This window comes from Salminus brasiliensis, chromosome 16 (assembly GCF_030463535.1).
Source record: "Salminus brasiliensis chromosome 16, fSalBra1.hap2, whole genome shotgun sequence".
In the NCBI taxonomy this organism is placed as follows: Eukaryota; Metazoa; Chordata; class Actinopteri; order Characiformes; family Bryconidae; genus Salminus; species Salminus brasiliensis.
Genome location: NC_132893.1, coordinates 30,485,301 through 30,501,745, shown reverse-complemented (window position 1 = coordinate 30,501,745; position 16,445 = coordinate 30,485,301). Strand labels below are relative to the sequence as shown.

The following is a 16,445-nucleotide window of genomic DNA, read 5'->3' as shown; positions in this document are numbered from 1 at the left end:
GTGTATGACTCTTCAGTCAGGCTACTACAGCTATGCCTACCTATAGCCAGTGGTCATATAAACATAACTATGCTAGTCTTTGTGTTCAGGTTGGAAGCAGTCGCCTGTTAAGTAAGCACATTCTTACACAGCTCAATGCTCATTAATGGGAGGCTGGCGTTGGAGATTTTTTTTGGCCTTGGAAATCCCCCCGAGAGTGAGAGAAAGCACAATAATCTGAAGCTTTCGATTCTGCCACTGCGGTGTTATGTAGTGGGTTAGGCTACTAACACCAGCTATAATAAGCTCTCTAAAAGAAAGGCCTTGTTTTTAACAGGTTACTTCCTAATATACACTAATCAGCCATAACATTAGCACCACTGAGAGGTGACGTGAATAACACTGGTTATCTACAGCAGCATCCGTCAAGGAGTGGGATCTTCATAGCAGGCAGCAAGTGAACAGCCAGCTTGACTGGTTCTGATCCATCATCAGGCGGGTCTTGGGAGTGTTCCTCATATGCGGTGGCCAGGACCTACCAAAAGTGTTCCAAGGCAGGACAACTGGTGAACCAGCAACAGGGTCACGGCCACTGATGGACTCACTGATGCGATCCATGGAGGCCCTACCTCCCAACCTCCAGGACTTAAGATTTCCGTCTTGTGGAATCCTTGCCTCGACAGTGCATGTAGTGTTAAACTATATGGACAAAAGTATTGGGACACATGCTCATTCGTTGTTTGTTATTAAAAAGAGCTTATCCTGATTTTTATTTTTTTTTGGGCATAACTTTCTCTACTGTCCAGGGAGAAAGGCTTTCAATTAGAATTCGAGGGAGCACTGCTGTGAGGATTTGATTGCAGTGACCAGCCCACTAGGGATGGTGCCAACAGGTTCATGTTTTCCTATACTATTGGCAGTACTTTGCTACAGGGACTCAACAAGCTGTGTGTGTGTGTGTGTGTGTGTGTGTGTGGATTTACACATCTGTGTCAGCAATAGGTGCAACTTAAAGTAGATGAATGCATTAATTAGAAAGGGTGTCCACAAATATTTGGACATACTGTGTATATTGCAGAGCAATTATATGCTTATTCTATTAGGGTCTCGTCTGAATTTCATCAGCTTCATCATCAGGGATCAGCTTTTGTCATTTCTCTGACTAAGGGGACAGGACCCGTCCAAACAGGGCTCTCGCTATACCCCACATCTGGCGTGAGCCCTTGTGAAAATCCTTGCCACGACAAGGATGTGGCGTTACACTATACGGACAAAAGTATTGGGACACGTGCTCTTTCAATGTTTGTTATTAAAAAGAGCTTATCCGATTCTTTTTCTTCTGTCCAGGGAGAAAGGCTTTCAATTAGAATTCGAGGGAGCACTGCTGTGAGGATTTGATTGCAGTGACCAGCCCACTAGGGATGGTGCCAACAGGTTCATGTTTTCCTATACTACTGGCAGTACTTTGCTACAGGGACTCAACAAGCTGTGTGTGTGGATTTGCACATCTGTGTCAGCAATAGGTGCAACTTAAAGTAGATGAATGCATTAATTAGAAAGGGTGTCCACAAATATTTGGACATATATGTATATATATATATAACAGAGTAATTATGTGCTTATTCTATTAGGGGGATGGATGGCAGGTTTTTTCCAAGGGGGGTCAACTTTTGGGGACAAGGGGACAGGACAGGGCTCCCGCCATACCCCACATCTTCCGTCTCCTAGGAGACTTCCATAAATCACCCAGCCAGGCTGGTTGCAATTAACCATGCAAATGCGGTGGACTGAAGGCAGTGTCCGCGGACGGGGTGAGGATTAGAGTATTGTGTAGATTAATTTAATTATGAAGATTAATAACCTGTTAGCATCGCCAGAAAGCACAAAAATTGCTTTAAAAAAATTAAATAAATAAATAAATAAAAACACTGGAGCGGCTGCGCCACAGAGCCGCCCCCCCCTCCCCGCCCACACCGCCCTGCTCTTCCCACGCACGCGGGCTGTAAACAATCAGCTCTAAAAATATGGAATCGTGAGCGCGCTCGCTAGCATTGTCCGATAAAACCTCCCCAAACGACGCTCTCTCACACACATCCGGACGAAAACGCGGGTGTTGTTCAATTGAAGGGAATTCTCTGTTCGCCACAGGCTCGCTTTTTCCCACAGAAACGCCCCTTAATGGTTTTAAAATGGCAGACCTTAGTATTAGCACTTAGCAGGGGAAATATTGCTGAGTGGCGCGCGCCGAGTAAACAATCATAACACACAAACAGCAGCAGCGTTCAAGTGTTAGCTGGCTTTTAACGAGCTGAATCGCTGGGAAATGCATCTTTTTCATACCCTAACACCTTATGCACGCTCAGGCTACTTCCTTAAACCCAACTTTAATGCTGAGAGAGCCTTTCCCCCCACACTAGACGTGTATTTCCTATGCAGAATTAGACAAATTACTAATAATGCAGCATTAAAACCTAGATGCATTGGTTTGCACGCTCACTTTTTGCTCATTTCACAACCTACCGACGTGTACCTACATATTCTCACATGCAAGTCCCTAAAAGAGTCCAGATCTAGCTACACACATCTGACACGTTTTAACTCCATGCAGGGCTCTCTCCTGCCCGACCATTGTGTGCAAACACATCCCAACAGAAAGGAATAGGTCCGAAGTCGCATGCAAGAAGAAGGGGGTAATGAAAATAGAATAGACACATACCCATCCATTGCACAGCAGAAACAGTGGCGAGGTAAAACACACTGTGAGCACAGGAAGGGTAAGGAAAATAAAGAAAAGGAGCTCGTGGGGGGGTGTTGTGGTGCTGCTAGTACAGCTTCGACTCCCCAACACAATTTCACTCGGCTAAGCAACAAAGGCACACTCTCTCTCTCACACACACACACACTCCCTCACTCTCATACACACTTCCTGCTCCTGACGTGAGCACAGAAAACACACACACACACACACACAGAGGCATGCACAGGCGCCTCTTTACAAAATGGCTTCCCTTTCATAAACTGACACACCTTTTTTGAAGAAGTGCAGGACGCTCACATGTGTCTGCTGGAGACAGAGCTGCTGGAGACAGAGCTGCTGGAGACACTGTGTGCTGTCTTTGTGTGGCTTTGGGTGTTCTATATTTTTAGACCAGGAGAAAGAAATGTCCCTTTAAAGCCCAAATGCAGTGAGATAACCTTTTATTTCACTACATAATAAACTTTATTCTCATAATAGCTGCATTTTTGCATTTTTGCATTTTCATATATGCCTCTTGGACATGCTCCTCTACAGCCATGTGCACAACTTAGGGCGACCCTGGTCAGATTTACCTCAATCCTCCACACAGAACACACGCCTGCGCATTGTAATACATGGTTACTGCTCATTTGCTTGATTTAATATTGTACAGAGGTGGCGTAGTGTAGTGGATAACAGCACTGTCCTCCCTGTAGGAGAATAGGGGGGCGTCCCAATTACATTTACAGCTACTGATTACTACTAATACTACTACTGCGCATTGTAATACATGGTTACTGCTCATTTGCTTGATTTAATATTGTACAGAGGTGGCGTAGTGTAGTGGATAACAGCACAGTCTTCCCTGTAGGAGAATAGGGGGGCGTCCCAATTACATTTACAGCTACTGATTACTACTACTGCACACTGTAATACACGGTTACTGTTCATTTGCTTGATTTAATATTGTACAGAGGTGGCGTAGTGTAGTGGATAACAGCACTGTCCTCCCTGTAGGAGAATAGGGGGGCGTCCCAATTACATTTACAGCTACTGATTACTACTACTACTACTAAGTAGTTCTTGAGTATGATGAAGGTCAGATAGATGGAAGTGTCAAAGTTATATCCTACAGATCTCCATGCTTATCTGGTAGGCACAACCTTCCGATGAGCTCTCGAATGCAGCATTAGTGTGTAGTACGCGATTGGGACGCAGCCTAGGGTGAGATTTCCCAGGCCGGGCAAGCACACCTTCCAAGACAAGACTCCTAACACCTATATAACCCCTTTATTTGACTGATTTGTGTGACCTGATTCAAAGGTAAGTAGAGCGTCAGACAAATGTTATAGACATTTAGTGTGTTTGATCTTTTTTTCCAATATTATGTCAAATCAGTGGAAAAACCAGCAGGAAATTTTGCTTTTACTTAGAAAACCAACAAAACAGGGTGCCAAAACTTTTGCCGGCAGAACTCTCCAAGGCTTTCAGGCCTGTATCATGTCCAACCCAACTTTCTCAAAATTTAATGAAACAAACCATTTAGACTTTATTGTTTTTGTGATGTCACAAAAACCAACCTATTAAATTACAGCACATCCATCCACTCCAGGTTTAGTGGTTTAGCTCCGCCCATTCCTATTCAAGTAATGAGGAGTGTTTCAGCCCAAAGTGTTGTTTAAATGACGCACAATAAAGGGCAGCCAATCAGAACAGAGCTCTTAAATATACATCAGTCTTAAAGACACAGTAACAAAAATATTGAAAATAATGATCATGTTAATTAATAATTAAACAGATTTCTGTTTTCAGAAATAAAACAAGTAGTACCAAAACTACAGTGGATAATTTGGTTACAAGAACTGAAGTGAGCTGTAATTACAATTTAACCAATTTATAACCAAAATTAATGTCATTTATTTTTATATATCTATAAGTGTTGTCTGAAGTTCTGCACAACGAATCAGCTACTGTATAAAACCCAGTAAAAACAGGTACACAGGTACCCAGTGCAGTGTGTACTCAAACAGGTACCCAGTAATGAGGGTAATCCAAAATCCTGTGGGTTTACTGGAGCAGCCTTTCCATCTCTTTCAGGCACAGCTGTTTTAGTAGATATAATAATAACTGGTTGACAGTATTCTTGCAGTGTCAGAGGATCTGGCAGAGATGTTATCTTCTCAGGTCCTGAAAACATGTGGAAACTTGTTGCACTAGTTGGACTGGATTTACTGCAGTCTTGTACACACAGGCAGTGTGTGCAGATCTACAGGAAAGTGCTCTGTCCCCCTCCAGGAGCAATCAAACACAGTTCATGTAGAAAAAAGAATTCTGGTAAATATGTGTTACTGCCTTCTAAAATCTGTGTGTGTATATATATATATATATATATATATATATATATATATATACACACACACACACACACAGATGTACAGGCACAAATACAGTAGAAAGTAGTGAGATCTTGTCAGTGAGCTAGTCTGAAGAACAGAGCTTGGTTCCTCCAGGTTTCTCCTGGAAGCCCCCCAGTCCAGCCAGCACAGTGTGGAGGATGTGTTCAACTCCATCAGCAGCAGCAGCTCACCTGATTTACCATCATTAAGCCCTGATTTACCACCAAACCAGGTGTTGATCTGAGAAGAACTCAGATAATACTAGACTCCATGAGGAGATGTTCTAATGATGAACACAGTCATGAAAAACCACCACCACTTTCTGTAGGACTGTTATTAGAATAAATATTAATATTACAGTGTGTGCAGAATTATTAGGCAAGTTGTATTTGAGAGGATTCCTTTTTATTATTGAACAACTATGTTCTCAATCATAGTTAAATATCAAAGCTTAATATTTTTGGAAGTTGGAGTGGGTTTTTTTAGATTTGGCTATTTTGGGAGGATATCAGTTTGTGCAGATAATTACTGTGCAGAATTATTAGGCAACTTAATAAAAACAAATGTATTCCCATCTCACTTGTTTATTTTCACCAGGTAAACCAAAACAAAACCAAAAACAAATCAGTGACCAATAGAGCCAACTTTCTTTACCATGACACTCAAAAGCCTTCCATCCAGAGATTCTGTCAGTTGCTTGATCTGTTTCTGATCAGCATTGCGTGCAGCAGACGCCACAGCCTCCCAGACACTGTTCAGAGAGGTGTCCTGTTTCCCTCCCTGTAGATCTCACATTTTATGAGGGACCACAGGTTCTCTATGGTGTTCAGATCAGGTGAACAAGGGGGCCATGTCATCATTTTTTCTTCTTTTAAAAAGGTAAAGGTGCACGTATTTTAGACCCTTACTGGCCAGCCACACTGTGGAGTATTTGGATGCATGTGATGGAGCACTGTCCTGCATGAAAATCATGGTTTTCTTGAACGATACCGACTTCCAGAAACTGGCAGTACGTCTGGGAGTTGAGCTTCACTCCATCCTCAACCCGAAAAGGTCCCACAAGTTCATCTTTGATGATACCAGCCCATACCAGTACCCCACCTCCACCTTGCTGGCGTCTGAGTCGGAGTGGAGCTCTCTGCCCTTTACTGATCCAGCCTCGGGCCCATCCATCTGGCCCATCAGGAGTCATTCGCATTTCATCAGTCCATAAAACCTTAGAAATATCAGTCTTAAGATATTTCTTGGCCCAGTCTGACGTTTTATCTTACGTTTCTTGTTTAAAGGTGGTCGTTTTTCAGCCTTCCTTACCTTGGCCATGTCCCTCAGTATCGCACACCTTGTGCTTTTTGATACTCCAGTAACGTTGCAGCTCTGAAATATGGCAAAACTGGTGGCAAATGGCATCTTGGCAGCTTCACGCCTGATTTTCCTCAATTCATGGGCAGTTATTTTGCCCCTTCCCCCCCCCCAACACATTTCTTGCAACCCTGTTGGCTATTTGCCATGAAACGCTTGATTGTTCGGTGATCATGCTTCAAAAGTTTGGCAATTTCAAGACTGCTGCATCCCTCTGCAAGACATCTCACAATTTTTGACTTTTCAGAGTCCGTCAAATCTCTCTTCTGACCCATTTTACCAAAGGAAAGGAAAGGAAGTTGCCTAATAATTAAGCACACCTTATATAGGGTGTTGATGTCATTAGACCACACCCCTTCTCATTACAGAGATGCACATCACCTGATTTACTTGATTGGTAGTTGGCTTTCAAGCCTACAGAGCTTGGAGTAGGACAACATGTATAAAAAGGATGATGTGATCAAAATACTCATTTGCCAAATAATTCTGAAGTATAAATTGAAGTATAACCAGATAATACCCTGTATTGCATCGTTCATTATGAGCTTCTCGCACTTTCAGCTTTCTGAAAGAAAAGGTATTCAATTTAATGCTGATTATATTACATGATGGGTTCTAAAATTCAACAAGCAAGCCCACAAAGCAGACAGGCCATATGTGAGACTCTGAACACAGTCATGTCTTCTTCATTTTAATCAGGAATACTCCATATTATATTAATATTCCATATATATATAAATATTCCAATAAAAACACTGATAATGCTGTTACCTTTTTTTTTTTTTAAGAAAGTGTCTTAAAGAACAGAAATGCTTGGTTGTGATTATGTGGAAACTGTGGGAACTGAGCAATATTGCTTGTGAGTTAATGAAGAGTGGTCAGAATGAACACTACTGGGGCTCTAGGCTTTAGGTAACTGGTCAGTGGTTGTAGTCGATCAACCCCTTTACTGTAATATTGCCCCTGTACAGGAGAGGGCGACAGAGAGGCATCGCCCAAAATAGGCGTTTAAGTGAGGGAGTCACTTGCTGACTTATTTATTTATTTACAAAAATATTATTAGAATGCATGAATATAATGAATATAATATTTTATGATATATTATTATGATATATTATTATTATTATTATTATATAATAATAATAATAACAATAATAACCGTGACTTTTATCTTAGTAATGGTGCACAGGAAGTGCTCTCGAGGGTGCGCTCTTGCTAGTAAATATCTTTAACGAGGATAAAGGGCGAATCACTCCTACCCTTACACACACTCACACACACTCACACACACTCTCTCTCTCTCTCACACACACACACACACACACACACACACACACACACGTTACTGAGCTGTACCTCTCTAGAGCTGTACTGTAACACCGTCTCTTTCACCGGAAGCTCGGCTGAAGTGCCACTTGCTGCTACAGGGCAGAATGCTGCAGAACACGGGGTGAGTGTGTTTTTATGGAGAAAAGCTGAAATATCTCTGTGTTTTTTAACCTATTATTCATCCTGTGCTGTGGAAAGTGCAGCAAACCCTCAGTCTGTAAGTTAAAAAAGCCTAAATGAAGTTAAACAGCCTTCAGTGCTGTGAACGCATCTCCTGAAGCTCTGCAGGCTGTTCCTGACCATCGGTCATTGATGCTGGTCGCTGGAAAACTCCTTAAAACCCAGCAAGACATTTCCCTCCTTATTAAACCCAAACTCTCTCATTAAACCTACTAGAACTTCATAATGTGAAGGAATGACATCCTGACCCTGTGCTTTTATTATGCCATGACCTTTCCCCTATATTGGGGGGCGAAGACTTCTGTGTCAGTCATAGAGGGTCACACTATCCCAGCTGCTCGTTTTAAAGGGCCAGGTCATATTATGCACCATGCATTAGAGTGAGTTTATGTACCAAACCAGCCTCAAGTCATTCTGTCATTTATCACAGCCAACTAACAACAGGCTCATAACTGTGCTTATATAATGGATGTACTGACAAAAGACAAAAGTATTGGGACACCTGCTCATTCAATGTTTCTTCTGACATCAAGGCTATTAAAATAGTTTCTCCTGCTTTTGTTGGAGTAACTGTCTCTACCGCCAGGGAAGAAGGCTTTCTGCTAGATTCTGGAGCATTGCTGTACGGATTTGATTGCATTTAGCAACAAGAGGGTTTAGTGAGGTCAGGATGCTGGATGAGCACCACCCCACCTCATCCCCACCTCATCCCCACCTCATCCCCAACTCCTCAACCCATCCGAAAAGTTTCGGAGAACACAGTTCTTCCACTGCTCCGCAGCTCAATGCTGGGGGGGCTTTATACCCCTCGACTAGCCCATGTCTGCAGCAATGGCAGCAATGGGTCAATGGGTTCATGTTCATCTGCTCCTGCAGAGAGTCCTATTCTATTGGCAGTACTTCTCTACAGAGACTGGCCAAGCTGTGTGTCAGCAATGGGTGCAACTCAAAATAGCTGAATGCATTCATTACAAGGGGTGTCCACAAATATTTGGATGTAGTGTGTATGTAAACATATCTATCTGATTTGAGCCTCATTCATAAGCGATCCAGGCTGGAATTCAGAAATAGGCTGTTTGATGCAGCTTGTGGACGGTTGTGATTTTATCAGTGAATTTAGAAAGTGAGGAATGATGTGGCCTCATTAAGTGTGAATGTATTTTAACAAAGTTTTGAGCTTTTATTTTCCTCATGTCTTTACCACAGAAAGCTGGCCGGACGCACTCTGTTCATCACAGGTGCAAGTAGAGGAATCGGCAAGGCCATCGCTCTCAAAGCTGCCCGGGACGGTGCCAATGTGGTCATAGCGGCCAAAACTGCAGAGGCCCACCCCAAGCTGCCGGGCACCATCTACACAGCTGCTGAAGAGAGTAAGACTCAGGGCAGTGTTGTGATGTGAGAACGTACATATCTATAGTAGTATGCTGCGATATTGACACTTTAATGCTATGTAGGGCTCTTTACTCACGGTACAGAGGACTGTAGAGGTATCTCCAGTGTGTGTAATCTGCTGGCCGAGACAGGTGGTTTTAAAAAGCAGTCTAAAAATCAGAAATATCTGTAATAGAACAGTATTTACATTTATTCATGAGTCGAAATCTAAAATCATGGTATCCGCACGAGATGCTGTAGTTTTATGACTTATGTAATTCACTATATAGAGAGTATGGAGTGTTTTTAAATAGCTCAGTTTTCAGTGACCAGAACTAGCATTTGTTTTGAGTGGGCCGGATGACAAAACACTGGAATACATAGTACATAAAAAAATCTGGAGTACATAGTAGGTAGTGTATTTTCTGTCTGATTTAATATTTACAGTTCTGTTAAGCTGAATGTACAGTGTGTACCAGACCGTCTAATAAAAGGCAGACCTGAGTTTCACAGGTTAGCAGCATGATTACAGAATTACAGAATACCAATATGATGATTTGGGGACGAGGTGGGATGGAGATCATCCAACATCCTGACCTCACTAATGCTTGTGTTGCTGAATGCAATCAAATCCTCACAGCAATGCTTAAAAATCTAGTAGAAAGCCTTCTTCCTTGGACAGTAGAGACAATCACTCCAACAAAAGCAGGATCAACTCTTTTTCATTGCCTTGATTTCAAAAGAAACAATAAAAAAAAATCAACAGGTGTCTAAATACTTTTGTCCATATAGTGTATGTTGACTATTCATTATAATATTTGAAAGTAAGACACTCCTGTGCTGATGAGTACTAAACACAAGAGTACACAAAAAAACCCAGTGTCATAAGAGCTGTATTGGGTGAATGTATACATACTGTCTGCTGTTCTGCTGATGAGCACCACCATAGCATGTCTAGTTGTGCCGGCTTTGATGGTCTTGGAGCTTCTGCCAGAGGGAAGTGGTTGGAAGAGGTGATGTCCAGGCCAGGAAGGGTCAGCTGTAATCTTGCCTGCGTCCTGCCGTTATCTATGACCTGAAGCACTAGCAGAACGACACCTGATGTTCCTCCGCTGTCCTGATAATATCAAACCGTGCTTCATGTAAGTGCAGGATTGTGTGAATTACTGGGTTTGGAGGATGTGTCTGGAGCTGTTCTTTGTCTGTCTGGCAGTTGAAGCAGCAGGCGGGAAGGCCTTGCCGTGTATCGTGGACATCCGTGATGAGAAGCAGATCAGCGATGCGGTGGAAAGTGCAGTAAAAAAATTTGGAGGTGAGTCCGAGACATAAAACAGATCAGGTCTGACTCGGAGCCTGTTTACACCTGGCATTAGTGTGCAGTTTTATATCCGGATAGTATCTGGACCTGCGTCGATTAGGTTGTGTTTACGCTTGTCCCTAAAATGTGTCCCCAGTGTGGCGATACGATTTTACCTTCTAATTGACACATGCTTAATACCAGATCTGTCAGAAAAGACAAAGGACTGTGATCCTGCCAGCATTTGCTGATAAAAACACACACACACACACACACACACAGCCAGACAGAGTAAAGCGTTTCAGTCTGACTTATACTTTAATAGCTAGCATTGATTAATGCTCCACAACAAGCTCCACATGTGCCACCAATGTGAGACGCACCACCTTATATGGTACTGTATAACAGCACAACGCTGATTCTGAAGTGGTCGAGCGAGCATCACCCTAAACACTCTCTCTCATAGTTGAGCTGAATGTAATGCTAGGATGCTTTTGGAAAACTGGGACCAGATTCTGTTTACACTTGTATTGAATATGGACGAGATCCATTATTGACCGCCTGTGGACAAGTGGTCCGATGTAAATTTTTTTTAGGTGTAAACAGGCTCAGTGAGACTGAGCTGAATGGTGTATGGTTTGTCCATCATTATTTGCAATAATTAATTAATAATTGATTTTCAAAACCAATAACAATATCAAATATTCTAAAACATCTAAAGAGACTCATTTACTGGATCAAGCAGTTCATGCATATCTCAGTTTGGTCAGAATGATGCAGGCTGATCTTTAGCCTCATATTAAGGTGTTTGTAATGTATTGTAGCTTATAGCAGTGGTGTGTTTGTGTTATGCAGCTCTGTGAGGTGTGGAAGAAAGTGTAACCGTCAGCTTGTGTTTATCACCACAGGAATCGACATTTTGGTCAACAATGCCAGTGCAATCAGCTTAACTGGGACTCTGGAAACACCCATGAAGAAAGTGGATCTTATGCTGGGAATCAATCTCAGAGGAACATATTTGACGTGAGTATGGCTGTCATGTCTTACCTACTTGTCACTGTCCTGCAAAACCCGTATCTTTTATTTTTACTTTCACTTTATGACATAATGTGAATTCGGCAGTTGTTATTTTATATTGTGTTGAAATTTTATGATGAATGGATGAATAGAAATGCTCCAAAATGACTAAGTAAAATATTTCTACATTCTGACTTTTCCTTCTCCTGCAAAGTTGCTCTTTTGGAGATGTTTTTCTATGGTGAGATTTCTAACCAACACTTGTTGCTAATTTTGAAAGTGTTGCTTAAACATTGAATGGAAAAGACTGAAATGAGGACATTTCCCAAGACTGTGTTTATGTTTATTGTTTTAATTTATCTAATTACACTGTAATGCATTTCTGCTGTATGCAATGTCCGTCATGCTAAAAAAAAAGTACAGCACTAAATTGACTTGATTGAAATTTTTACATAAATAACATTTGTTATATTGTCGCAGTTATGGCCAATCGTAATTGAAATAGCGTAGTTATGGCCAATCATAATTTTAATAGTGTAGTTGTGGCCAATCTCAAGTAAAAAATAGCGTAGTTGTGGCCAATCATAAGTAAAATAAATAAATAAATAGTGTAGTTGTGGCCAGTCGTAATTAAAATAGTGCAGCCTATACCCTGAAATAAGTCTGATGCATATGAGATAAACATAGCATTCACTCCTCTGTAAATGCAGTTCATTGACGGAGTTGCAAAAACAAGGGATATAAATATGTATTATGATTGTTTTGGTAGAGAAATCTGAAACCTCAGGGGGAAACTTACTCAAAACAAATAGAATGCTCTTTAAAATCTTTACTGCTGTATGAGTAACACTTAAATCTCCAACTACTGTAAAGAAACCTTAGGTCATATTTTTGTCTGTACTAATCCTATCATATTCTCATCGATTAGGTCTAAATTGTGTATTCCACACCTCTTGAAGAGTCAGAATCCTCACATTCTCAACCTCAGCCCACCCCTGAACCTTAACCCCATCTGGTTTAAGAACCACACAGGTAAGCATGCAGAGGCCTGAGTGTATTTGAAACTTAAGCGTTATTGTAAATGGTTTATAATTAGAGTCTGGGCTTTTTCTCACACACATGCTAACTGTGTACAGCATACACCATGGCAAAATATGGCATGTCCATGTGCGTCCTTGGAATGGCTGAGGAATTCAGGGGCTCCATTGCTGTTAATGCCTTATGGCCCAGGACAGGTGAGTTCTACTGCATACCATTACCACTGTGTTCTCCTGCATACTCTATGACTCCGTGACAGTGATGACACCTCGACTGCTTGCTAGCATTGATATTTTTTCCTGTGTTGTAAAAGCTGTTCAGACGGCTGCTATGGACATGCTGGGAGGAGCTGGGATAGCGAAACAGTGCAGAAAAGCAGAAATTATGGCTGACGCTGCCTACGCCATCCTCAGTAAACCTGTCAGCTATACAGGACAGTTTGCCATTGATGACGAGATCCTCAGCGAGGAGGGCATTGCAGATTTTGATGTCTATGCAGTCGCACCAGGTAAGATTATGATTATTTCATGATTGATCACTGACCCCAGATGTAGTTGGTCTACCAAGACATGTTTGATATCTAATGTGTCCGTCTTTAGTCCAGGATGGGAGATACTAGGCTAATGTTGCTAACAAACACTAGACTCGACTGTCACCAACCTCAACTCTATAAATACAGAAATGTCTCAGTGTATATATATATATACACATATATCTTTCAGATATCTTCCAGAATTTGTTTAATATAACAATTCATAAATTCAGTATACAAGATATAAGATATAAGATATGGTATGATCTCAGATTAGATTTTTCCCATTTAGTACATTTTTATAAGTGTCTGGAAAATCTGCTTTATGTTACTTAGCATATAATTATGATTTTGACCAAAGTGAGATTGGTGACAGTCTAAGTCCAGGGTTTGGTAGCAACTTTATTCTAGAATTTCCAAAGAAGCACACATCAGAACACATAAGATATCCAATTTATCACAGCTGATTGACATCTGGGGTAAATGAGGAATCATGTTAATGATGAACTGTTCCAGTAACCTTTCCTCTATATATTGTTGTAATTTAGTAAGGCACAGTGTCTCATCATGATGATGTCAAGCACATGTTCATCAGTGTGGTCTATTTTACTTAGGTCACCCATTGCTTCCTGACTTCTTCTTGGATGCAGAGCCAGATAAACTTCAAAGGTTTATGGAGGATCATGGTGAGTATTGTTATTACATTGACAGTTTATTATTCTCACAGGTTAATATTTTGAGGTATTATTAGATTAACTACTTTTATATGGCTTCTGTTTGGTCCAGGTGCCAGTCCTGCTTTTAAAGGTGGGAAAACCAGCACGGATGCAGCTCCCAGTGGACCCATTGCTGACACATTCAATTTGGTCAGGAGAATTCTCAGCCCAGATCTGGTCAAAACCACGCAGGGAGTTTACCAGTTTGACCTGTCCGGTGTGTCCTTGTGGTATCTTAACTAGCCTTGTTTGGTTCTCTACTCTACGACCATGTAGACTTTGAATAAAGCAGCAAAGTGAGGCTTTGTTTTGCGTGTGTTTTGCAGGGGAGCACGCTGGAGTTTGGTACGTTGACCTGAAGAACGGTGCCGGCAGCGCAGGCATCGGAGAGCCATCAACCAAAGCCGATGTGGTAATGAGCCTGGACAGTGACGACTTTGTCAAGATGTTTGCAGGTGAGAGAAATAAATTTATCTATAGTTTTCTTTCATATAAAAATGCACAATATTCCAAAATACAGTGGGGCCCAGAAAAACCTGCAGGTCATTGTTCAGTTATTAAACGTCTGATTTAGTAGTTACTCAGTAACTGTTATGAAGCTATTTTTCAGGGTCAGTGTGGACATGAAGCTTAAACTTCACAGAGACCCAGTCAAATCACACACTCCCACTTTGTACAGTGTTCTGAACTGCAGTCGTCCAAGTTAAAGAAGTGAACAAATCTTTTACAGAAAGTGTAAATTAATAAATAAATAAATGATAAAATGGAAAATTAATAAATACATTTAAATTCTGTAGAAAAATACCATTGTTACGATTGCTTCAGCAGAACATGTCATTTTACCATGGGCGTTCAAACGTTTGCATACAACTGGACCAGTAGGAAGCTCCCCAGTAGAACTATCATTAGGAGATTGTCAGTTTGATCCCCCGGTGATGCCACATCCATTCATGGCAGGGAGTCCATAGCTGTCCAGTGATGTTGGAACAGCATCAGTACAAAATGTAGTGGGTAGCTGACTTCATGTGACTAGCCTTCACCTTCCCAGCACTGGTAGGCATTGTGTGATTGGTGCGTTTAAATAGTGGGTGGCTATTCTATATTTCTTCAAAACAGCCTTTGTTGCACCTTTATTAGTAAGGCCGGACATTTGGACATTCTTCTCTGACGTGAGTCTGAGTCTTACGATTGTGATTTATTTGTGCTGTCGAGTTTTAAAGTTACTCTAAATCTGTAGAATCACCAAAGAAAAGGAGAAAAATAGGGCTGAGATTCCTGCCAGAAGCAGGTACTTGGTCAGAGGAAGTGTGAACTGGCTGTAGGGTCACTTACATTGACACACGGCACTGATTTGTTGTTTGCTGACTGTCTGCAGGAAGCTTAAAACCAACCATGGCCTTCATGTCCGGCAAGCTGAAGATCAAGGGGGACATGTCCCTGGCTTTAAAAATGGAGAAGATGATGGCCATGATGAACAAGTCCAAGCTATAACCTGAACCATACTGTGTTCTGCATTAATTAGTGCACACCATTTCACAGTGTCTTTTTATTAAACCATGAAGCTCATTCCAATGCAGATCTCATGTTTATCACTACAGTATATACAAGAAAGGATATTCCACTGGTCGCTGATGGGCAGATGTTGTGAAAGCCATTTACTGATGAACTGATGACTTGATTAGACACACTGAGTGCATTATTTTAACCTTTTATTTGTTGGTGCATCATTATGATCCAGATTAGTTTTCATGAAGTTTGTGGTCAACAAGTTTAATATACATGTATTTCATTAAGTTAGACAAACACAACAGCTGTTTGACCTGAACTCATCCGACCTTACCATTTATATTTTCATCAAGGGCTTTTTTCAAAATCTGCTGTTCAGTAGTGAGAATTGCACTTCTTATCCGGTGCATCTGATGTTTTCCTTCTCTTTTAATTGATCATAATTGTTCAGATTTGCCTTAAAGTTATAATAAACATATTTTTGGAACATGATTAAATTCAGACTGGATCGTGCTCTTTTGCAATGTGTATTTTTTAGCATTTGCCAAACCAAACTTTGGCCTGGCTTACATTTACGTTGAAATTTAAGGCATTTAGCAGATGCCCTTCTCCAGAGCGACTTACAAAAGTGCTTCACTGTTTACTCTGAAAATCCCTTAGCTAGTTTGCAAAGCCTAGGATCCAACACATACCTCTAAGCTTAGATACGGCTAAATACAAAAGCCAGTATGGAGACCACAATACACTACATGCACTACGCCCAAGTATTCTTAGAAGAGCTGGGTCTTCAGTCTGCTTTCATAGACAGTGAGCGACTCTGCCGTACGGACACCCAGGGGAAGTTCCACTGCTGGGAGGCTGAAGACCAGTGACTTGAGTCACATGAAGATATCCACCTCGTCTTTTCAGACTGCCACTAATGCAAAATCGTTGGACATCTGAACATGTCTGGAGGAGCATGTTAACTTCCAGTGCTGTTATGGGAGCC

General features: G+C 41.4%; 2 protein-coding genes across 3 annotated transcripts in view; one reads left to right on the top strand and one right to left on the bottom strand.

The window, feature by feature from the left end:
• Window positions 1-3,054, bottom strand: part of ptbp3 (polypyrimidine tract binding protein 3) — a 92,931-nt gene extending 89,877 nt beyond the window's left edge. The window contains exon 1 of one of the 2 annotated variants that reach the window (XM_072659340.1): window positions 3,007-3,054. The gene's annotated coding sequence lies outside the window, so the exon portion shown is untranslated. Of the gene's footprint in view, window positions 1-2,695; window positions 2,923-3,006 lie in introns of those variants that run through there. The other variant, XM_072659338.1, reaches the window with a different exon arrangement.
• A 4,618-nt stretch (window positions 3,055-7,672) lies between these two features.
• LOC140536442 (hydroxysteroid dehydrogenase-like protein 2) lies at window positions 7,673-15,954 on the top strand. The gene is made up of 11 exons (XM_072658240.1): window positions 7,673-7,921; window positions 9,187-9,350; window positions 10,565-10,663; window positions 11,557-11,671; window positions 12,594-12,697; window positions 12,802-12,900; window positions 13,017-13,211; window positions 13,850-13,921; window positions 14,022-14,168; window positions 14,278-14,406; window positions 15,327-15,954. The coding sequence occupies exons 1-11, from the start codon at window positions 7,905-7,907 to the stop codon at window positions 15,440-15,442; spliced, it is 1,257 nt and encodes a 418-aa protein (XP_072514341.1). The 5' UTR covers window positions 7,673-7,904; the 3' UTR covers window positions 15,443-15,954.
• The last annotated feature ends 491 nt before the right edge of the window (window positions 15,955-16,445 follow it).

Coding starts and splice junctions, on each gene's coding strand:
- LOC140536442 (XM_072658240.1), top strand. Junction 11,672..12,593: donor CTCAGAGGAACATATTTGAC/GTGAGTATGGCT, acceptor CTCATCGATTAG/GTCTAAATTGTGTATTCCAC. Junction 14,169..14,277: donor TTACCAGTTTGACCTGTCCG/GTGTGTCCTTGT, acceptor TGTGTTTTGCAG/GGGAGCACGCTGGAGTTTGG.